This window comes from Abramis brama (assembly GCF_963993115.1).
Source record: "Abramis brama genome assembly, chromosome: 17".
Taxonomy (NCBI): domain Eukaryota; kingdom Metazoa; phylum Chordata; class Actinopteri; order Cypriniformes; family Leuciscidae; genus Abramis; species Abramis brama.
The window spans coordinates 5897948-5923480 of NC_139979.1; the positions used below are offsets into that span (position 1 = coordinate 5897948).

A 25533-nucleotide genomic window follows, 5' to 3' on the forward strand; every position below is an offset into this window, starting at 1 on the left:
ATGATACACACAGAACCCTTTCTGTGTGTATCCCACCTAAATCTGGACTGAGCTCAGGCTTGGCAAACGCATCCATGCTACGCTATAGGGGAGTATGCCATATGTCAGCGCAGTCTAAACCAGCCCAGCTGTGTGATGGGGCAGGTGAGGGAGGAAACAGGGAGGAGAGCAGCAGGTGTGCAGTCCGTTCTGTCCTAATGGTGCGCTAATAGATCACAGCCCAACCTGACAGCACCCTGCCGGCAGCCCGACTGACCCCGAACCTCGACTGACTTCGCTGACATCCCGCTCCATCCCGGATCTGCCCCGTGAACACCGCGGTATCACAGCAGAACAGCGAAGGTAAAGAGAAGAAGGATGAGATCTGTCTGCTTCTATCAACATCACATCACTGTCAGGTTCCAGCTGCTCTGGTAATAAATGACACAGGATGATTTTCACTTGTTTGTATCCTGATCCTGAGAACGTTGTACCAGAGATATATTATCTGCTGTTTCATTTTTACTGTGCAATCATTGAATTATGGATTGAAAATACAGTTGCAATCAGTCAGATGTGGCAGTTGAAAGATATAGATAGATGAATGCACAGTTTTCTCACCACAAATATATGGAAATTAATTCTCCACCTACAACAAAATGGCAGCCTTGTTACAGCTCTACATTGCTTTTTACATGTTTTAATAGTGATAAATGAAATAACAAATCAGACATCTTTAGACCTATGTTAGTGCATTCAAGTAACTTCTATTCAACAGTTAAAAGAGGTTAAAATTAGCATTCGCGTTGAGACTAACATTTATAAGCTAGAACTCTCCTAAAAGTTGACTAAATAAATTTGAAAACATTATAATATACAATCTTTTCTTTTCCTACCTCTGACTAGCAATAGCCACTAAAACCTATTGGCTATTTTAGATAAGGAATCCCATTCATTTACTCATTAGGGGAATAGATTTTTAACAATAACTTCTAAACATTTAAAGACAGACTTACTGTGAGCAATGAGCGTGTTAATTGATGATATATGCTTCTATTGAAGCTGTCAGTCTGCATTATTTCAAATTATTTTTAATAAGTCTTTCTGCAACACACACACACACATATATACAGTATACTTAAATAATCAGTAACTGATTATTTGTAACCTGGATTACGTAATCAGATTCCAAAAATTAAATACTTGTAATTAGATTATATTACATTTTAAAATCTGAATTTATAATCAGACTAGTTACTTTTTACTGATTACATGATTATCAGAAAATGGCAGTAAATTATTCATAATTTATTAATTCTTCTTTTCAATTTCCTTTTCAAAAAAAGCCTATTGCTTATATTAGTATTTGGAAAGTCTTCTGGTTTTATGCAATTGCACAAACAAACCGGCCACTCAGAAAATTAAGACATCGCACAACATAAATAAAATATTTCAACTTTTTTAGTAAGTGTTTTATTTTGACTATTATTTTTATTTTGCTGTGATACACCCTGTAACTGGTTGGTTTGGTTAATGGCATGAATTAACAAAGACTTTATTAAAATCCCTTTGGGAGAAATGAATGGGAGAAATACTGCCAGAAAGGATGTTGCAAAACTAGACAGCTACTGTTGCTCTCTATGGTAAAGAACCATTTCATGAGCTCTCCTCATATTTTCACGTGACACATCCCAGGAATCCATTACATAATCTTTTCCTCCAGTTCAAACAGACTCCCACAATGCTAACGGCTCTTCTCAAAGACTTGTCATGTTCTGTCACAGCGTCAGCTGCGATCAAAGCCTCTCTGTTGACTGTGTCCATACTAATTAATATATTTACTGTGACATCTTGGAATACCACAATGAAACACAATGCGAGCAGCCACAGAGAGCGATTTGGTTAGCGCATGATTCCATAGCCTGATTCCTGGGGCAACTACAAGAATGGCTGCCGCCCACTCACAGCGAGAGAAGCCTTGCTCTGGGTCTACTTGCGTAACGCAGTGTCACGGTTGCACAGATCTGTACGAGGACCATTCATCTGAGGGCTGGTGCACAGAGAGTGTGTGGAGTCGGACGTGGGCCACTGTCACCAAACATCAATTAGGATCTAATGACATGGTGGCAAATCACTCCTCTCTCTCTCACTCCCTCTAAAGGCTGTTTCTGAGCATAGCAACAAGTCACTACATTTCTATCATCCACGTAACTGTAACCTACTCTGAATCTGATTCTCTTTCAACACGATTTTACGTGAGGACTCAAATTAGCTGTAAATCAGACAATTAAAAGTATTTAAATGTATTTAGACGGTTATTGATATAATGTATCAATGTCATTTCATGAAATACATATCAAGTATTTATTTTAAGAAATATAAGCAAAATTACCAGAAGTAGTTTTTAGGTGTTTTTTTTTATTATATAATATAATATATAATATTAATATGATATAATTATTATAATATATAATGTAATAATAATGTAGATAATAAATAATAGTAACACTAATAGTAAATATATGTATATTAAACATTATATATTTTTTTCTTCCTATATATATACATATACATGTACAAGAAAGTCCTATATATATATATATATATATATATATATATAAAAGTAAATAGTTACTCTGATAGGACACCTGAGTGAACTTGAGGAGAAACTAAAAACTGAAACTATTACAAATATTTTTTTGTTAATTGAAATAATGCTGAAATAAAATTACACTTACATTTTATAATGAAAATTAGAAATGTTGCCTTTGGAACCAACTGAAATAAATTTGAAGTTTGACGTTTAAGTACTAAAATTAAAGCAAATTAGAACAAATAAAAGTGGTAACATTATAAACTGATTGGAAAGTACTTTACTCGCCTCACTCATCAACACCTTCTGAAACAATCAGAGAAAGCATGTCCTCCTGCAGACTCCCAGAGTGCAAATGTCTTCATGGAGGAGATGATTGTCATTCACTACAGGACCTGAATGAAGACCCTCACACACACAAACAGGGCTGCAACTGTCCCCTGCAGCAGATGAGTGACAACCATGAATATTTCATGGTGCTCATCTTCACAGAGGTGACAGCCATTAGCCTGTCACGACTGATTCACATCTATTCAAAGTGTGGCCTTATCGGGACATGCAACAAAACGGGTGCAATTAGTCAGGACGGTGCCTCTGATTAATGAGCCTCTCAGCGCTCTCCTCCACTAGAGACCTGATCCACATCGCTGCCTGCTTTACAGTTCAGCCAGTGTGTCCATTAGATCCACAGGCACTGCACGGGCTGACGTCCTCAAGGTACGCTCAGACTAGACTCTAAAGGTCCTTGCGCACTGAGTCCGAAATTCGCGTCTGAAACGTTAAAAAATAAATACAACCTCATGTTTTGTCAATCACGTTTACACACTGCCTCCGAAACTTTCGTCCGTCATAAAAAAATTTGGATCGGGTTCAATTTTCTGCGTTTTTCGCATCCGTAGCAAGCATTTTGAGAGGTGTTTTGACAATTCAGAGCCACCGTATGACGAATACGAAAAAACGCATACGAACATTTCCTCAGTGTGCAAGGACCTTAAAGGAGCTGTATGTAAGAAATGTATTTCCATTAATCATAAAATGGCCCTGATGTGTCACTAGACATTAAGAAATCATGTTCATTTCAAATACTTATATCACTGACAACAGTAGTACGGCCAGGATATTGTCATTTAAAAGTGATAGTTGCAGCCCTCAACTGATGTTGATGTTGTCATGTTGTGTTTTGGCCTGAAGCGCCACCCTCCACCTATCTACCAATCACGAAGTCAGTTGTGTTTCAGCATCCGGGTTGCCAGCTCTGCTCTAGTTAGCACAGCTGCAGCTACAAACGTGTCAGCCTACGTTCCTGCTGGATTCTGCAGCCTATCTGGCAACCTCGAGTCAGGGGGGAGGGGGAGGGAATACACTGCTCTACAGTAATTTGAAAGTGATTGCAGTACCAGTTTTGGCCACAATCTTACATACAGTTCCTTTAAGAATGCAAAAAAATAACGGGATTGGAAGTTGGAACTTCTGCTGTAGAGAAAGTTTTCATTTAACATGCAAAGGAACTTGTGTTCACATCGTAGCCTAATATATATATTTGTATTGTTTTTATTTACTAAAACAAGCAAACTGCATCTGAACCCCTCCACCAGTGATCATTTGAATAAGAAACTATTTCTCTTTTCCAAATTTTAAATGCAGTTTTAATAAATTGCGAGTAATCACTGTTTGGTTAACTGCAGCAATTTCCATGTACATTTCATTTGCTAAAATTTTTTAAATATATATTTTTTTAATAATTATATAGACTTTTAATTAATAACTAAAAAGATATATTATATATATTATAATATTATAGAATAATGCTATTATAATAATATAATATATTATTTATCAGGTATATTACAACATTATATTTACATACACTATTATAATATAACATGATACTGTATACTGTATTTATACTGTATTACAATATATTATTAATCGGATATATTACAACAATAATAATTAATTAATATAACAATATATATTTATCGGGTTTTTTACAACAATATAAATATTATATAATATATATTTTTTTTACATAAACTATTATATTATGACATAATACTGTATATTGTACTTATATTATAACCTGATACATGTATAAAAAAAAAAAAAATTATATATTGTGCATGTGTGTGTGTGTGTGTGTGTGTGTGTGTATATATATATATAAAACATACATAATAACCGCTCCTTACTTTTGTAACTTGCCATTGAAAATATTTAGAATAAAAACTGGTATTATCTTCTTCAAATATTGATTTAATCAGACTACTGATAATTAACAAACTGATAATAATGACTCACCACACTTAATACTTATGCGAGTTACACAATTGCACTTACATGACTCCCAGACTGTACATGCAAGTCAACTAAAGAATATAGAAACAGAAAGTGTGTGTTTTGAGCCGTGGCAAGTCTCAAATAAAGATCCTCCTGTGAACTGGCGGTTAAATTACCACCCGGCACAAAAACTCAGTAAAGGAACAGGCTGGAAAGGAAGTGCTTGAGGAAGTGCATGATTACATGTGATTGGGCTGCCAGTACCTCCTCCTGGTCCAACATGTAGAGCTGATTTCCACTGATCACACACAGACGAGGATTCCAGTCGGGTTGCTCGTAGGAGGGAGCAGCAGCGAAGGAGGGCTGTTGTCGGTAGGAGGGGGGGACAGCATACCTCGCATCTGGGAGAGGAGGAGGAGGAGGAGGAGAGGACAACAGGTAAGGGACTGCATGTTAATAATAAAAATGCAAGACAGAACTATGCTTTTATTCCAATTAGTTCAAAGTCTATATTTAACCGGAACATACAACATTTGACCAGTATGTGGTGCTGTTACCAAACATTCATCTGCAAAGTCATCCACTAAATTTAAATAATCTATATCTCGAATGCAGCGCAAGTCGCTTTGAATAAAAGTGCCTTCAAAAATGGATAAATGTACTGTAAGTTTAAATCTGATTTAGCAAAAGCTAAATGATAACAACATAAAATGTTGGCATTCAATTGTCATGGTAAAATTAATTTATGCCTTACTGTAGAATGACTGAAAAAACATGTAAAATGGTGGATCGGCTATATGGCTGAATTAAAGATATATATTGTACAGCAGGGATGGGCAACTTCGGTCCTGGAGGGCCACTGTCCTACAGAGTTTAGCTCCAACCCTGAAAAAAATCACCTGCCTGTAATTTTCTAGCAATCCTGAGGACCTTGATTAGCTTGTTCAGGTGTGTTTGATTAGGGTTGAAGCTAAACTCTGTAGGACAGTGGCCCTCCAGGACCAAAGTTGCCCATCCCTGTTGTACAGTATGAATATCGATGAATTATCATACTTCAATTTGCTTAATAGCACTAGGGGCCCTATCTTGCACCCAGCGCAATTGACTTTGTACACTGACGCATGTATCATTCCTATTTTGCACCCGCGCAAAGCGCGCTTTTCCCTCCACAGAAGCACGTCGCTAAACTAGGGAATGAACTTGCGCTCCCTGGGCGGTTCAGCGCAAAAAAGGAGGCGTGTTCCGGCGCAAACGTTCCTTCATGCTATTTTGCAGGTTTAGAAAACAATTGCGCCACTAACCAGGAAAAAATAGTTTAAAGTCAGTGGCGCGTTGCGCATGTTATTCATATGCTATTTTAAGGGCGCATGCTTGGCCCTAATCAATGTAGCGTGTGCACAACGCGCATACAGATTCTCTCATCTACACAGAAGCAGCAGTTTTCATTTTTGCAAATCATACATTATTATGATAGATAGATAGATAGATAGATAGATAGATAGATAGATAGATAGATAGACAATTTATTATAAAAGCATACATCTAGCTTACACATTTACCCATATTATCATACACCTTTTTAACCGAAGTTAATTTGGGTGGGTTTCTCCATCCCCAACGTCCCTGACGAGAGCGTTGCTCTCCTTGGCTGTGAACCGCTCCTGGCGCGCGTCTGGCAAATCCGCCGTTATAATAGGAATTCGCTTTAGAACAAAGCGCGTCTGCTCTTAAAGGGAATGTGAGATGACGCTCTGATTGGTTTATTTCACGTTACGCCCAAACCACACCTATGAATAATGAAGCTACTTCAGACCAACCCATTTTAGATTTGCGCCTGGCGCAAGAGTAATTTATCCCGCTGGGAAAATAGCAACAGCGCCAAGACCCGCCCACAAAGTTACTTGCGCTTTGCGCTTTGACACTTGCGTTTCAGATCGTTAAAATAGGGCCCAAAGTGTTACAATCCCTGACAATTCAGCACAGCACTGGCCTTGACTGGATTTTTGTGGAAAAACACAACAATCCAATAGTTCGCACCACAACCGCTGCACGGAACTAAAGAAAGCACCAAAACCGGAAAAAAACATCTTAGTTACGAAAATTTCAAGAGGATGCTCACTGCAGATCCAATGGGTGGAGCTTGACGTCCAGCTCCTCCTCTATGAATGTTAGGGGTGGGGTTTTAGGGTCTAGCTACACCCTAACCCTAATTAGGTCCACAGAGGTGGAGCAGGACTAGTTAAAGCTCCTCCCATTAAATCCTTTGGCTCTGCGGTGAGCATCACTTGAAGATTTCCAGAGTTCTGAGGAGTGATTTTCTAACCAATAGGTGGCGCTAGAACTGCTAAAGTAACCTTAAGTCCCTTTCACACAGAGATTCCAGAGAATACACGGATAATCGTTTGATTTTGGTTCATTCACACTGCCAGTGATTTTCCTGAGTCTGTGAGTGCGTTCACACACAACCCGTAAAGATCCCGTAAAGACACGTGATGTCAGGATGTGTTGTAGAAAGGCCAGTCTAATCTTCCGCTACTGCTCTTTCCATTGTAGCCGTGCACTTAGTGGATTTTATAATGCATCTTAAGTTTACTAATGATCTGCGCTTTCGATCTCGAGAAACCACGCTTGAGCATTTTTGTCCGGATTCGGTTGTACACTAACGCATCGCGTACCGTTCCACAAAGCTGGCAAATGATCTCCGCTTCAATGCGGATAGTAAGGAGATCCCTGGTCTCTGCTTCATTCTAGTTTGCATACATTTTTTCGTTCTTTCTTTGTTGATGACGAACACAAACCTTCTTCTAAGAGCAACAAAATACCCCTTACGGCATTGGTCCTGTTGTGCCGAATTTCAATCCCCGCCAAATTATTACCCCCCTAGTATTGGTAGGTTTAGGATTAGTTGTGGGGGAGGGGTTAGGATTAGGCATTCAGGTACTGACTTCAACGAGGGGGGTAATAATTTGGCAGGGGGTCGAAATACTGCACAACACCGGCATCAATCCTGGAACGTGTTTGCGTTCACACAGAAGGCACTCTAGCAATTTTACGTCAATTTCCCGGGATCAACGAGCTGTGTGAAAGGGGCTTTAGTGTAATCTTACATAGACAGTCCTTTGACTTGTGGCATAAAGTCTAGTCCACTTCGAAGCTTATTATGTCTAAAAAACACTCACTTAGACAGTGAGGGATCATACAATGGCTAGTGCAGCAACCAACCACAATTCATTTTTAATTTTATGTGCTATTTAAGGCCAGATAAATCTGAAATGGATTGTTTCACAATAATTGACAGGCACAGCAAAAAAGTATTTCAAAAGATTCAACACTCTCCATGAACAGTTTTATGGAAACGCCTGAATAATAGGGGTGGGAGAAAAAAAAAAAATCGATACATGAATGCATCGTGATTCTCTCTCCAACGATTCAGAATAGATTCTGAGCTTAATTTTTAACCGCAGATGCACGATGACATTACGTTGCTTCCAATTCCTCACACACAAATACTCGAACAGTCTATAAAATGATATTTTTTATAAAGTTCAGAAAAGTTGAAACGAATTACAAGGATATTAATATTTAATTAAATTTTTTAATGTGTAATTATTAAAAAAATACTATTATTAAAAATAATATTATGTGATGATACTTATGTAATAAAATAAAATAAAAAGATTTGAAGATTTTCAAGTTGGTAAATGATTTAATACGGGGGAAAAAGTAGATCAAGAATCGTTCTGGAATCGGATCGTGACTCCCAGAATCAGAACTGGATCGGATTGTGAGGTTCCTAAAGATTCCCACCCCTACTGAAGTAGCAGCGTAAATTTGTGTAGACTTCGTAATGAGCATTTCTGTGTGTCTAAAACCATTAAAGGGATAGTTCACCCAAACATTTAATTACTCGCCCTCATGTCATTCCAAACCTGTGAGACTTTCGTTCATCTTTGGAACAAAAATTAAGATCTTTTTAATGAAATCTGAGAGCTTTCTGTCCCTCCATTGACGGTCTACGCAACTACCACTTTCAACCTTTTGTGACCCAAGTAGTTAAACCTCAATTTCATGAAGCAACGCAAGTGGTAGCTAGCTTTTCGTAAGCATTACATCAGTCAATAAATGGACTGTTGGTGGGCCAACACTAACATCAGAGTTAAACCAGTTGGTCGAAATGAAATTCATACCCTTCCCAATCAGTGTGCCAAATTTGGCAACTTTTTACCATATGGTTCAATGGGCTGTCATAGAAACCCAGCCAAAAACAGCAAGAAAAAACCCAACAGACACAATATGTACCTAAGATGCGTGGTACCTTTGGTCCGTGGCTCCTCATAAGCATAGCAAACACAGCTTTCAAACATAAACACCACAATACATATGAGCTTCTACATTTTTAGACAGCAATGTACCTTACAGACACCAGGGTGTCTTTCTCCTCAGACTGTAATCGTATAACTCATGTGCAGACGTTGATATTGATAGCCCTGTACAGCTCTAAGGTTTCATCAGGTTCAGCTCTGGCCCTGTCAGCCAAGGCAAGAGCAATAAAGCCATTACTTTGGCCTTTGACTTTTTTACTTCATCTCTGTTCTTCTATAAAACTTACAGCTAGACGTGTCTCCCACACTTTCGCTCCAAAAACAGCTCAGAGTCGATATTATGCCCCGGTATCCTCTCGTTGCATGAGTCCCTACCCTCGGAACCTCCAGCCAATCAGAAACAGCCTTGACAGATGGTGGCGGCATCAGAGGGATGCTGGACCAGCTCAGGACACTTCTGTCCAGACTCGCACACACATTTGTCAGTTTTCCTCCAAGCACTCGAGAACAACAGAGAAATGCACTCACAAACCAGATCTCTGGACTTAAGTAGCCTTATGTTTGCTAGAATTGATGCATAGACAAATGGACTTTTATTTTTTCAGTGTTTCATTTGTTGGAGCTATTGGAAAAAAATCTTCAGAAATTGGAAACTAATGTCTATTGAACACTGAACCTTTTAATGATTTGATTTAACACAAAGGCACAATATGTTTATCCAAGGCAATAAAGCTAAAGGGAACATACACCTCTGTTCAAAATACTTTTTTTTTTTTTAGCAAATATTTTTTTTTTTTTTGTTCAGCAAGGATGCACAAAAGACATTTAAAATGTCATAATTATTTAAAAAAATATTTCAAATACTTTCATCAAAGAATCGTAAAAAATGTATTACGGTTTCCATAAAAGTGTTAAGCAGCATTTTCAGCATTGACAATAATAAGGAATGTTTCTTGAGCATCAAATCATCATATTCTGAAGGATCAAGTGACACTGAAGCCTGGAGTAATGATGCTGAAAATTCTGCTTTACCATCACAGGAATAAATTACATTTTGAAATATAGAAAAATAGAAAAATTATATTAAATTCTAATAATATACTGTAATTTTACTGTATTTTTGATCAAATAAGTGCAGCCATTGTGTGAGCATAAGAGAACCTTACATTGAACCTAAACAAATAAATTCTGATGCAACAAGCACCCCAAAAGAACTACAAAAGTAGTCGATATGATTCGACAAATGAGAGTAGATAATGACAGACTTTTCATTTGAAGGTGAACTATTCCTTTAACATGACAGCAGGCCATGAAGTGACTCGAACAAGCAGAATAAACACAGTACTGCGCCGCTGCTCTGAGCCGTAGCCCCACCGCTGGGCTGTGCAACACACTCACTACTGCGCGCTGGGCTCTCCGCTTGACAGTAAGCCAGCTGAAATCTGTTCTGCCATGGAAATCGCCTGTCACATCCAGCTCTGTCCTGACAAGAAGTTCCGGTGAGCTGCCCAGCGCTGCTCTGTTCAACAGCACGCCATGAAAGAAACTGCTTATGACAATAACTAAAGACTTCATAGGGAAAGAACATGAAATGATTTAGGTGCAAGAAATATATGAAGTGACTTTATGCCAGCATAACACAAGGTACAATGTTAGTGTTTGTTCAAGGCAATAAAGCTATAGGGAACATACACTACTGTTAAAAAGACTTTTTTAAGAAGACTAGACTTAATACTTTTATTCAGCAAGGATTTATTAAATTGATAAAAAAAATAAAAAAAACGTATCATAATTTCCATAAAAATATTAGACAGCACAACTATTTTCAACATTGATAATAAGACATTTTTCTTGAGCAGCGAATGATTTCTAAAGGAATGACACTGAAGACTGGAGTAATGATGCTGAAAAATAAATTCTGCTTTGAATCACTGGAATGAAGTGCATTTTAAAATGCATGTAATTCATGAGGGGGGGTAATGCCTGTATGTTGATGGGTTAGTTCACGGAAAAAATTCATTTCTGTCATCATTTACTCACCCTCTTGTCGTTCCAAACCTGTAAGACTTTCGTTCATCTTCAGAACACAAATGAAGATCTTTCTGTCCATCCACTGACAGCTACGCAACTACACTTTGACACTTCAAAAAGGTCATAAAGAGACTGTAAAACTAATCCATATGAATTGAGCGGTTTATTCCAAAATTTTCTGAAGAGACATCGGTTTATATGATGAACAGATTGAATGGCAAAGCAGCCTGTTCATCATATAAAGCGATCAAGTCTCTTTAGAAACTTTTTTAGTTTTACGATCTCTTTATGACCTTTTTGAAGTTTCAAAGATGGAGGGAGACAGTCAATGGAGGGACAGAAAGCTCTCAGATTTAATCAAAAAGATTTTCACTTATGTCTTACGGGTTTGGAACGACATGAAGGTAAGTAATTAATGACAGAATAAAACTTTTTGGGTGAACTAGGCTAACCCTTTAATGTTGTGCAACCCACAACCCATGGTTGTGACATAATAATTTTGAACCACCTATTTTTGCAGCTTAATTTCGATAAACAGCCTGGCTGAAGGAGGATTTGTTTCGTGAAAGTTAAGGAGGACCTATTATGCTCTTTTACATTTTCAACTTTCTTTAGTGTGTAATCTTGCTGTCTGAGCATGTAAAAGGTCTGCAAAGTTACAAAGCACTAAGTCACTCCAGTCCGAAGGGAGTTATTCTCTATATCAGTGTCACTGGTTCTGAACTGAAACGCCTCGATTGTAGTCTTGAGTTTTCTTCCGGGAACGAACATGCAGTACCGCGGGAGGTAGGGGTGCTGAACGTGCTGCAGCATCGCCTGGCATGAGGCGTTAGAAAAAAAATCCCCTTACTTTACAACGAATGCTTTGTGGTTCCTTATTGCTTCTTAATGAAAACACAACAACAATAAAACAATGACAAACTCACTTGTATTAGACAAAGAAATGCAACTTTTATTAACAAAAGCGCTTTTGCCTCCGCCATCGTCCTGTCAGTCATTGTGCCTCACTCTAGTCACATGACTCCTGTGGCTCTGCGCTGCTTCTCTTGATCTATGGATCTATTATAACTGTAGCATCCGTTGTCCAACTGAACTAAAATGATTTTATTTCTATAAAAATGCAAAACTCGGTGTATGGCCAAACTGGTACACCGGTAACACGACTACCGCGCCAATCCTACTATGCACACTCATAACTTAATTCCTGGCAAAACTTGTTTCTGTAACATTTTCTTTGTTAAATGAAAAGCTGTTCTTCATATGCATCCGTTTCAGCACATTTGCAACAGATCAGTAAATGAGTGCACCAGTTAGAGTCCTAAACACCCTCTGACACCAGACACAAACGCTGCAGGCGCCTCTTCATGTTCTCCATCACAAACGCTGAGTGTCTGTGGCTTGCACACTTCTGAGAGGGTGCTACTATTCTTTGGCGGGCTGTGGGTGATGATGTGTGCCGTGCACATGAGGAAAAGGCCACGGATGGGTCAGCCTCACATTGTCATTACGCAGCCCAACAGGAGAAACACTGATTATTCACATCGCTGCACTCAAAACAGTGCTAAAAATATTCACACAGTATCTCCAGATGCCCCAGGCAGGTAGTGCACGGAAAAGAGAGTAGAAGCAAGTTTTTCATAATCATATCTGTGTTGCATTAGCCGATGTCAATGGTCTGTTACAGTAGGCTCAAGCACACTGAAAGGCCGTGCTTTGATGCATGCACAAAAGCATTTCTGCGTTCATGCACCGTGATGGACATGCGACCTCACATCATAATGGACTTTAAAAGGCAGGAATGTGTCATCCAGCAGTAGCAGGAACAAAATGTTATTGCTCAGAGGATGATCTTTAGCTCAGGAGATTTAAGTATCAGCTTTGTCTCAGATGTTTCTCCTAAACTCATTTGGAGAAATAAAAATAGATAGAAATAGACAATATTTGACATACAGTTCTAAAATGAATATGGATAGCAATTCAGATCATTTGGTATTGGTAGTGAACAGATGAGAAATGAGATCTCTTGACTTTTCAGAGAATCTGAGCAAACGCTGAGATAAGAAGCTGCTAAAAGTTCAAGTGATTTTATCAAACATCTCCAAAGACATCTCAGTTCATCAATATTGCCAGCAAACCCCAACATGCTAAATGACTGACAGGTTGAGAATGTTTCTGATTGGCTAGTTTTTAGAATGGCTCAAATAATACATATTTTGTTATTTACAGAGCCCAAGGTCTCTCACCAAAAGGTCAAGGTTTAGCTGGTAAACATGAGTCAGTTAACCACTGCTGGTAGATGCCAACATTTGGAGGCAAAAAAAAAGTAAAGAAAAAAATTCTCTCCATTGAAGTTCATTTAAAAGTAGATCTGTATTTTATTGTTATGTTTTTATAAGTGAAAAATAATAATATTGTGATTTAGCATTAATATAAAAAAAAAGGCTCCAGACTTGTTTGTAGGGCTGCACAATTGATTTTACATCAGTATCATATCACTATATAATAACGCTAATGGTACACCAAACTGACGGTTCGTTCGGTACAGCAGGAAGGGAGAAAACTAAACATAAAACTGCTTTTTTTTATTAAACAGTGGTTTACTGAACAAATTGTGTATCTGTCTTTAAATGAATTCAGTTATAGTTAAAAGTTTCTTAAGGATAAAATAATTATCTCTGCTAATGCTAAACTATATGGAGCCGTTACTTGCACATTACTATAATATTAAAGGTTAACAACAGAGCCCAAACTATTAGTCTAATTTCAATTGCTATTTATTTTTAGATATAATAATCAACACTCAAATAACAAATTGTATGCAAACATGTAAGCTCCACGTAAGGCAGTTTTTGCATTAACTTCTAAATTTAACTAGGCCTAGCCTATATGTTTTTACTCCAATTCGTTGTTGAATTATAATCATTTATACACAGTGGCTGTCATTTTCATTCCAGATTTATTTAAACCTACATTAAATAATCAAGACATCACTAACAGGTTAAGTAAAATGTAATATAGGCTAATATATAGGCTAATATAGTGCATATACAGACCCTTTCCAAAAAAATTGAATATCATGGAAAAGTTTATTTATTTCCATAATTCCATTAAAAACGTTAAACTTCCATAGATTATAGATTCAGGGCCCACAGCTTAAACGATTTCAAGTATTTAATTGTTTATTTGTACATAATTTGGGCTTCCAGCTCATAAAACCCACGAAAACAGGATTTAAAAAAATTTGAATATTACATGAAATCACACAGTAATTACACAGTGATACCATGGTCATTGAACCAGGTTTTGGTTATTTTGGCAGTGTGGGCAGGTGCAAATCCTGCTGGAAAATGAAGTCAGCATCTCCATAAAGCTCGTCTGCTGAAGGAAGCATGAAGTGCTCTGAAAATGTCATGGTAGACGGCTGCGTTGAGTGGACAGCACAGTGGACCAACACCAGCCGATGACATGGCTCCCCAAACCAACACAGACTGTGGAAACTTCACACTGGACTTCAAGCATCTTGGATTGTGTGCCTCTCCATTCTTCCTCCAGACTCTGGGACCTTGGTTTCCAAATGAGATGCAAAATTTGCTCTCATCAGAAAAGAGGACTTTGATCCACTGTGCTTTATTAAATCCAGAGTCAACGCAGCCATCTGCGTTGACTCTTTAGTTGTTTATTTGTTATGTACAAATAAACAACTAAATACTTGAAATCATTTAAGTTGTGGGCCCTGAATCTATAATCTATGGAAGTTTAACGTTTTGAATGGAATTATAGAAATAAATAAACTTTTCCATGATATTCTAATTTTTTGGAAAGGGTCTGTATTTAGCGAAAGAGTTAATTTCGCTAGCTGACTAACAAGCTGTGGACACTGGACACTGAATGACTTGCCTGAGGTAAATGTAATGCTACGTGGGATATTGTTTGTCTTTCTACCGTTGAAACACTGATTGACCGATTACACAAGATATGTTTCAGTAAGTTGTACTGTATCTTTCAACATACCTTCAGATGTTCATTCATGTTTAATAGGATCACGTTCACACGCTGCTGCTTAAACTGAGGCGCCTATGTAGTGATCTGTCATGCCAAATTAAAGAGCGTCAAAACCTAATTTATTGTTTGAATTTCATGATAAAATGGACATAATTTGAAAAATTACACTTTGTTTCTTATAGAAAGTAAAAACACGTAGCTTATTGTGATTATTGTTGGTTAATGGTGGTTAGGCTACAATGCTGTATTCGTCTTGTACACACAAGACACATAAAAGTTTGCGGTACGAATATGTGTACCGGTGTTGTGTCGAATTCCGACTGCCTGCCAAATTATTACTCCCCAATAATTTGGTGTGGGTCAGAATTCGACATAACACCGGTACATGCCTAATTACTATTTAATAAAATGTCAAGGAAGAAAATTCTGTTTTGTGACATAAGGTAAAGTGAGGTCAACCTCAACAATGGGCTAGGGCTGGGCTGCGCAACACACACACACAAACACACAAATATATATTTGTTTAATTGTTGTATTGCCCTTGCTGTTTTTGTTTATTTTACTGTAGCGCTTTGGGTTTAAGAAAAGCGCAATACAAATCAAATTTATTTATAATTTTATATATATATATATATGTGTGTGTATATATTAGGGGTGTAACGGTACATGTATTAGTCCCGAACCGTACGGTACGGACATCACGGTTCGGTGCATGCTGTCGCACAACGAATCTATTGTCACAGACGATCCACACTCCAATCCACAAGGGGGCGCTCGCGGCAATGCAATGCTGTTTGCTACCAGTAAAAAATGCAGAAGAAGAAGAGACGCTGATCTCCCCATAGACAGTAAAAGAAATGGACACAGCGACCCCATTGGATTCAACGGAGAAAAGTGAAGTCAGTTAGAAGCACTCACTTCCTGATGGCTGACCGTACTGCGCAGACTCAAACTGAGCTTGACGACGTAGATGACGTGAGCAACCTGTCTGTCTTCTAGTAGCTGTGCCAAGAGAAATCTGAATCATTCCCTTCCGAAACTTGCAGAGACGGAGAGTGTGAGTAGGAGGTGTCCATGAGCTAGGAGCAGGAGCAACTTTTGCTAAGTATTCTGATTAATTATTTTGTCATTTTGCCTCCACGTCCCCCCGATTGCCCGTGAGCTTCTCCTCCTGTCCATACGGTAATTTCTCTACTGTGCGACAGAGAGTCGTGTGGTTATGACGCAAATCAATGTGATGGTCTGCTAATCAATGGCGGCCCCGGGGAAGCTTCAGTTTTTTCTGAAAGATTACCCCCTTGGATCTCCCTAATATATATATATATACTGTATATACTATATATATATATATATATATATATATATATATATATATATATATATATATATATATATAATACAATACTTTTTAATAATATTATTATTGATAAAATGTTTATCTGAAAATAATGCGATGGACATATTGTGGTTATGCGTGGCAAATTCTTGTCATTCAATTCTAATTCACACTCAAAAAGTGTGATAAGCCAAGTCTTAAACTCTGAATTTTTGCCATAATTTGTCATATATACTGAACGTTTAATCAGATACAGTAAACAATCGGGATTACGATTTCTACAACAGCATTGGTAACTTCTGCTGATTTCAGTATAAGCAAAAGATGAGACTTTTAATTCAAGCAACTTTTAGAATTACACTTGACCATATCTAGGCCTAAAAGCCACAAAACTACAATCCATACACATTTTTTAAGCAAAAGCCTCCATTTACTAATCTCATTGCTCTCTAGGAGAAACGACTGAGATTAAAGAGTGATTTTCCATGCTAATCCTCCCGAGCATTTCCACTGCACACTGTAGTTGTGGAAAGAAAAGCTGTCCTCATGCAGTCCTGATCAATAGCTGGAAGCTCTCGAAGCAGCGTTTCCATCTACAGTACCTGCTCGTCTCCTCGCCGCATCCTCCACACGGCGTCACTGTAGCTGCACTTTACAGCTCCCGCCCCACAAATCTACATACAGGAAACAAGGTTACTGCCCAAGAGATGTCACTTCCGAAACACCCACTCTCTCTCTCGCGCACGTTCCCTCGCTCTTTCTCACCCACACACCCCCAGCTTATTGCCATGACAACCGAGAAAAGAATAGAATATAAGTGAGTGTTAAAGAGACAGATGATCAGAGAGAGAGGGGGAATGAGAGAGGTATGGAAGACGAGGATAGAACGGGACGAAAAGAGAGAGGGAGGCGGAGAGAAAGAGTGCTAAAATGTGTGGGAGAGAGAGAAAAAAGCGAGAGACTGAGAGGAGGGAGAAAAAACAGAAGGGAGAGAGATGGAAAAGAAAGCAAAAAGAGAATGAGAGAGAAAAATGAGGGGTTTTGAGAGAAACAGAGGGAACGAGGACACTTTTTTGGGAAAAGAGAGACCATTTCTTGTTCCCATAGCAACCTAGCCATCCATGAAATACTCTATTTCTCTCTCTCTCTCTCTCTCTCTCTCTCTCTCTCTCTCTCCAGTCGTTTGCTCTCTCTGTTCGCTATGTATAGCTCATAGTATGTGTACATGAAACCAGAGATCTGATGAGTGAATGAGATGTGGAAATCAGAGGATGAATTAGTGCTGATGATTGTTATATAATCTCAGTTTGATGGAAACTGCCGCCCATGTGCAGAACAAGCAAGTAAAGTTACTCGTAAATCAGGGCCATTCAGAACTGGATTTAAGTGGCACACAATACAGAACTGTAACTGTAAGGAAAACACAATTAAAATGGAATAAATAAGAAAGTTTAGTGCTATAAATGTCAAATCGATTAATCGCAAGTTTGTAAATATACTCAATGTGTATATATATATATATATATACACACACACACACACACCATTTGAAATCATGAAAACATTTGAAACCATGGTTTCAAATTATTTTTAAATGGTAATATACACTTGAAAAGGAAATGTATTCCACAAATCAGGGAATAAACAGGCATAATTACTCAAAATTAAAGATGTAATTATAGTGCATAATGTGTTGGACTAATAAAATTGGCCTGATGTGTGACTGGGTTGAAATTCTGTTAAATGTCTTAATTGAAATTCAATACAGTCCTCTTCCTGTCATTCAGATTCAAATTCAATTTAACATCCTGTTGCATTTAATTCAAAACCACACTCAAAAAGTGTGAGCCAAATCTAAAACTCTTAAATATTATATTATGCCATATTTTGTCATATATATCAAGCAAGAGTTGTACGATTAACCAGAAAAATAATGAGGATTTCAAGTTCTGGCATTGGTGACTTTTTTTTTTTTTTTGCTTTCTGCACTGTAAAAAAAAAAAAAAAAACTTGCTGCCTAAAACTTTTAAGTACAATCAACTTGGCTGTTTAAATAATTTAAACTTAAATATTATTAAACTGACTTTAAAAAATGAGATGAATCTTGTAGGCTATAACTTAAAAAAGAAAGTTGAAAATGGCTGAACTTATTTTGATGAGTTAAAGTAATATAAAAACATGTTGTCATGACTTATTGAACATATCTTCTTTTTTTTCAGTGTGTGATGGTACATTCACGCTGCTGAGTATCAGTATATAAGCACAAGAAGATATCGACCAGTGCAACATATAATAAACATCAGAGTGCACATTTAATGTAAATTCTATTAATTGAAATGAATAATTCAAATTACTGTAAATCAACCCTTATGTATACTGTCATAATCGTGCAGCCCTTCAGACAAAAAAGATAGCTAAAAAATGAGATCCAACCCTCCAACAAACTCACTGGCAACCTCCGTTCCTGTGTGTTCCTCTAGCAGCCCCCCTCCACCTTTAATCCATCTGTCTCCCGGCCTCCCCTCACACTCTCTGGCTGCGTCCGAAATCACATACTTGAGTAGGTACTTATTTTGAATATCGCTAAAAGAGTATTTCCTATAGTATGAATGTGTGTGGTATGAATGTATTTCGAACGTACTACATTATGTTCTTACTGTCATGTGATCTACCAGCATCAGTTGTCGCTGAACTGCCATTTATAGCCCCATGGGATAGTAAAGTGTCCATCATATGCACACTTCAGAATCTTGTCGGAAGTAGTAGGTCATCTGGGTACTTTTGTCTACTCTTTTATGAGTACTGTGAATTCGGACATACTTATTTTGTCACATACTGTTTTACCCCTGTTTTACCCACCCATTTCGGATGCAGCCGCTGTCTTTCTCTCTCTCATTTGGAAGCTCATAAATATTTAAAGTGAGACAGCATTCACAAACAGTGAGAAAAATAGTATTTGATACTATGAAACACTTAAAAGAAATGTGATGCTGGTGCTCACGCCTGTGTGGGAAAATACCCCTCTTTTTTCTTAATGACAGAATAGCATAGCATACCATAGTACCGTACTCTTACTCTTAATATTTCTGCAGTATGTAGTCTGTTGAAAACAGTTGTACTGCTTTATATTTTTTGCAGAAACCTTTATAAAAAAAAAAAAAAGATTCTTTGATGAATAGAAAGTTCAAGAGAACAGCATTTATTTGAAATAGAAATCTTTTGTAACATTATTAATGTCTTAACTATTACTTTTTATCAATTTAATGCATTTAATAATAATATAAACAACATATTAAATATCTGTAACATGTATATGTTGCTTGAAACAAAATGTATTTAACCAGAATAAACAGCTATACTCTTTCAATGCCATCAATAGAAAAAAAAAATTGCCCTCAGAATATAGTTACACTGAAAAAAAAAAACAAAAAAAAAAACCATTTAAAATGGTTGTCTTGTTTTCTAGTACAAAATCTAAACATTCTTAAACCAAGATACATTTTTCATTTTATTATATTATTATTTTACAAAGTAAATGTATCAAAATGAAGTGAGTTGAAAACAAGAAAATAAAAATCTGCTAATGGGTCAGAAAAATAAACTTAATTTACAATGGAAACAAGATTATTTTTCTGACCCCATTTGGCAGGGGTCTGATTTTTTTTTTTATTGTTTTAAATTTAAACTCACCTAATTTTGATACATTTGTCAGAAAACAACACTTAATATATTGTCATCATGCTTATAATATATATTAATTTAAAGGTGCAGTAAGCGATTTTTGAAAAACGTTGTTTAAATGTGGATTGGACCGAACACCAAATCACACTTGTAGCCAATCAGCAGTAAGGGGCGTGTCCACTCATGATGGGGGAGGAGAGAGAGCTCAGTGAAGACATACATTAGCAAAGAGAGTGATGGCAGAAAAAATACAAAAGAGGAAAAGGCCAGTGGAATATACCTTTACAAAGAAGGGTTATGATCAGGCAAGAGGTAGAACCCGTATTGATATCGGAGAAGTTTTCCAGCGCTGGAGAGACTTAAGGAGCAGGAAGGCCGGAAAACGGACGCAGGGGACGAGGTTATATATGTTTTTTCTTTTGGTTCCCCTTTTAGTGATCTCTAGAACCCCTTAATCTTGTCACATTTGTAATATATTAGTTACTTGGACTATCGTGTTATGTAGAAAGCTGTTCATGTTTTTGGGAAGGAATGGATGGCTTTGCCATCAAAGTAAAGGAGCTAAATAACATTTAGACTTTTGACCTGAATTATCATAGCAACACAAATTGCTTTCACTAACTGACGACATCATACCCTCAGGTGGCATGCACACAGGGTATCTGCACAATTTAAAGTCAAATTTAAGGCTTTTTAAGACCTTTTTAAGACCTGAAGAAATCAAAATTAATACCGCACATTAGGGGTGCGCAATATTGACAAAAATATGTCTCGATATTTTCAAAGTTTTGTTGATAATAATTAGATGATATTTTACTGATTGTGTTTTTGTAGCCTACTGGTACCCTGGCTGGTTTAGGCCTGTTGTTGACAGCAGACTCACAAAGATATTCATATTTTTTATATTCTAAGCAGTGGTCAGTTCACAGTAGTGACCGAAATTAACATTTATTAAGGGGTAATATTTGCCACCTTAAATTGATTTCCAGGGGCATTTTCACCTATATATGGACATTGTTTCTAAACGTATTTAGAGGTATGCATCACCTTTTATGTCAAATTCTAACATTCAAATTAAATTATATTAGAATAACACAGTACCAATGTCAAATTAAATCATTAAATTAAAATCCATCCTTGCAGTGCAGAGGTGACACAAAAGCGGCATCAAAACTGGCATTAGCCTACTATATTTACACTTCATTTACAATTGCATAAATAAAGCTATTCAATATTTAAATATGAAATGATTCATAATTTTAACGTTTTAATTAAAGGATAATTTAAATATGAAACTAAAACCACCAGTAGGTAGCGGCAAGTCACTCTCTTAATAAGCGAGTTGTTGGAGTAGGCTAATTTATTCAACCGATTTGATCAAACGGCTGATTCATTCAGAAAAACAAGTGATTGTTCATTGAATCGTTAAAATGATTCATTCAAAACGCGTATTTCAGTAAAAAAAAAATCATCGCTGTCTGTTGGACTACGGCTTCATTATGAAATTCTCGTCGGCGATATAAAGTGAAAATTGACAATATTGTGTCCAAAAAGTAACTCACAATGTTAACTTTATTGTTAATTTAACTGTTGTATAAAATAAATAGCACATTTGCAATTGTGCACAGGAAAACGGCACTCTTGCTCATGTGATATTCTAATATAACAACACAATATGATATAAATATAAGACAAAAACTCATTTGGGGACATCTATAACTGCACTGACACGTCACGCAGTGAAAGCAAGCATGAGAGACAAACGCGATGTCAGCTCGCACTCGCAGTGCCTTGTAAATAGTTAAAACAATGATTACAATAGTTCATAGACAATATCACACACTCCTAAGCACATAAAGACTGAACTTACAATTGAACTGACATTTACTCGTTTTCTTCTCTCCTCTCGCGTGCAGGAGACAGATGTAGGCTAATATGCTGCCGTAAGTGATGCGAATTGTCACGTGAACAAGCAAATCCACAAAGATAGAATAAAAAAAATAATACGTAGGCCTATGCTAATTAGATAGTTTTAATTTCGAAAGCATTTAGATAAGTCTAAGTCAAAGTGTCATCTAAAATTTAAGACCTTTCATAAGTAAAAATAAGACTTTTTAAGACTTTTTATGGCCTTAAATTTAAAAAATCAAATTTAAGACTTTTTAAGGATCCGCGGGGACCCTGTGCACAGCAGATTCCGCCATAGTCGTTGTCTGTGTTGCATAGTGTGTACGTGAATGTAGGGGCGGAGGCATCGAGATAGGAGTGTGATCCTTTTGGGTAGGGGCGTATTTGCTTTGGTGATTTCAAATATCAACAGTGTTTACCAGAAATCGCTTACTGCACTGCACCTTTAAGAATGTTTAGATATTTGTAATGGAAACCAAAACAGAAATACTAAGGAAATAATTTTTTGCAGTGTACGGCATCTACCTAGCCTGGAAATCCAGACTTAAGTCTGAAAGATTAAGGGTCTGGCATCGACTAATGAAAATCGTCCAGCTCGAGGGGCGGCACCAAGCATGCATTTGAAAATCTCACTGCACGCAATTGGATAACACTACGACCAATCACAACAATAAACCCCATACGCTTAGCTACCAGCGGAGCTAACTGGTAGATTAGACTCTTACCGTATCCGGTCGGCAAAACAGCAAAAACGCCCTTATTGCAAAGGAACGATTCGAGCGCCGTCTTCTGTTCCTCTTTTAGATAAAAACCCAAGTCTAACTCGTTCATTGTAGCGGTGTTCATCCATAGCCATCTTGCAATGTTTACTAATGACTTCGACGTCACAGCGCTGTCGTAATCTGTTTAGCTCGCCTCTGGCCCGCCTATATCAGATAACCCGATGTGATTGGTGCAGCTCGGATACAAGGGCATATTTAATGAGCATCATTACTCGACGCCAGAGTAACTCGCTGAGCAAATTCAACTTGTGCTCTCACGAGAACTCTGGATTTCCAGGGTAGCATCTACCAGCAAGGGGTTACGATGCTAACCAGCTAGCCCTTGACCACTTGCGTAAAATAACCAACTACATGTGCTATAAGGTGCCATATACAACAGAGCACACTACACTGTGCACAGTATCCCACAATGCAGTTGTCACGATTTTGGGTTTGTTCTTGTCATGTTTCTGTGTCATGTCTTGTTTCCATGTCTGTCATGTGATCCTGCCATGTCTTGTCATTGGTTAATTGTCTGATCATTGTTCACAGGTGTCCCTTGTCTTGTCATTAGTCTGTGTATTTAGCCCTCTTGTTTGCCATGTGTCTGTGTCAAGTATTGTTTCCTGTAGTCTGCTGTTGTGCAAAGTTCATGGTCATGCTTTTGTTTTCATGCCACGCCATGTTTTTGTTTCATGTTTTGTTTTTGTTAAAATAAACTGCACTTGGGTTCTCCTTTACACTTGCCTCCAGTGGATCCATATTACAGAATACTTGACCTAAACTATGAACCCAGCAGTTGACCTCCTTCGTCTTCGTCAGGACAACCGGACCATAGAGGATTATGTCAAGGACTTTTGCGAACTCTGTCACAAGGTAGATTTTAATGATGTAGCACTCAAGGACATTTTTAGACATGGATTAGACGAACCTTTGCGCTATGGACTGCCTGGGGGAAAAATTCACTTCTCACTTGAACAATACATGGATTATGCTCTATTATTGAGCGGTTCCTCATTTACTGTGGGTTTTGAGGAGAAGCCCCACAAACCCACAGTATCTGCCAAGCCTGAGCCACTTCACGTCATGCCTGCCAAGCCTGAGCCACTTCACGTCATGCCTGCCATGAGTCTCTTCACGTCATGCCTGCCAAGCCTGAGTCTCTTCACGTCATGCCTGCCAAGCCTGAGTCTCTTCACGTCATGCCTGCCAAGCCTGAGTCTCTTCACGTCATGCCTGCCAAGTCTGAGTCTGTTCACGCCACGTCGGCCGCCGAGCCTGTGTCTCCTGACAAGATGGCCGCCGCCGAGCCTGTGTCTCCTGACAAGATGGCCGCCGCCACGCCTGAACCTGAGCCCTCAGCAGAGATGGCCGCCGCCACGCCTGAACCTGAGCCCTCAGCAGAGATGGCCGCCACTAATCTTGAGTCCTCAGTTATGGCTACACTAACAATTATGGCCACAGCCATATGGTGTGTGTGGTCGGTGCACACATTTGAAGTTCACGTCACGTCTGCCGAGCCAGAGCCTGTTCACGTCACGTCTGCCGAGCCAGAGCCTGTTCACGTCACGTCTGCCGAGCCAGAGACTGTTCACATCACGACTGCTGAGACTTTTCACGTAATTTCTGTTCTTGAGCCGTTGTCTGTTCCAGCCTATAACCCCATAGCTGTCCCCAAGAAAATTTTGGGGGGGGGGCAGTAGGGTCCTTGATAGGACCATGGAGGGCACCTCCTGCACAGCCGGATCCGCCCTGGCCTCCTGCACAGCCGGATCCGCCCTGGCCTCCAGCACAGCCAGATCCGCCCTGGCTTTCTGCACTGCCGGATCCGTCTACGCCTTGCCACGGCCCAGGTCCGCCCACGCCTTGCCACGACCTATATTATGTTGTGTTTTGGTTTTGTTGGGCGTCGGGAGACGCCCTTAGAGGGGGGGATTCTGTCACGATTTTGGGTTTGTTCTTGTCATGTTTCTGTGTCATGTCTTGTTTCCATGTCTGTCATGTGATTCCCTGTTTGTCATGTGATCCTGCCATGTCTTGTCATTGGTTAATTGTCTGATCATTGTTCACAGGTGTCCCTTGTCTTGTCATTAGTCTGTGTATTTAGCCCTCTTGTTTGCCATGTGTCTGTGTCAAGTATTGTTTCCTGTAGTCTGCTGTTGTGCAAAGTTCATGATCATGCTTTTGTTTTCATGCCACGCCATGTTTTTGTTTCATGTTTTGTTTTTGTTAAAATAAACTGCACTTGGGTTCTCCTTTACACTTGCCTCCAGTGGATCCATATTACAGCAGTGCACCCTATCTCTTCCTGGACTCATAATTGGCTCCGACTGCCAAGAGTTAAAATATTTGTACACAAATTTAGATGAAAATGCTCATATTTACTTTCAAGATGACAACTGAATTATAGACCTTTTGTAGCCCCACTCATTTTTAGCGCTGCTTGTTGTGTTCCGTCTTCCGGTTTGTATTTCCACAGCATGAAGGAAAGATATAACAAATTTATGAATGAACCGCTCGTTTTAAAATCTTCCCGATCTAACTGATATCCGTTATGACATTTGCTTCAAACATTACAATGCTCATGATAACTTTCGTTGACTCTACAATATGTAAATCCACCTCACCAGCTAATTACTCTTC

General features: G+C 38.3%; 1 protein-coding gene across 1 annotated transcript in view; it reads right to left on the reverse strand.

Moving 5' to 3' along the window:
• The window catches only part of syngap1b (synaptic Ras GTPase activating protein 1b), a 131507-nt gene that overhangs the window by 89184 nt on the left and 16790 nt on the right, over window positions 1-25533 (reverse strand). Inside the window, 1 exon segment of the mRNA XM_084088019.1 lies at window positions 5114-5250. Within this exon segment, the coding sequence (XP_083944145.1) occupies window positions 5114-5250 (137 nt within the window).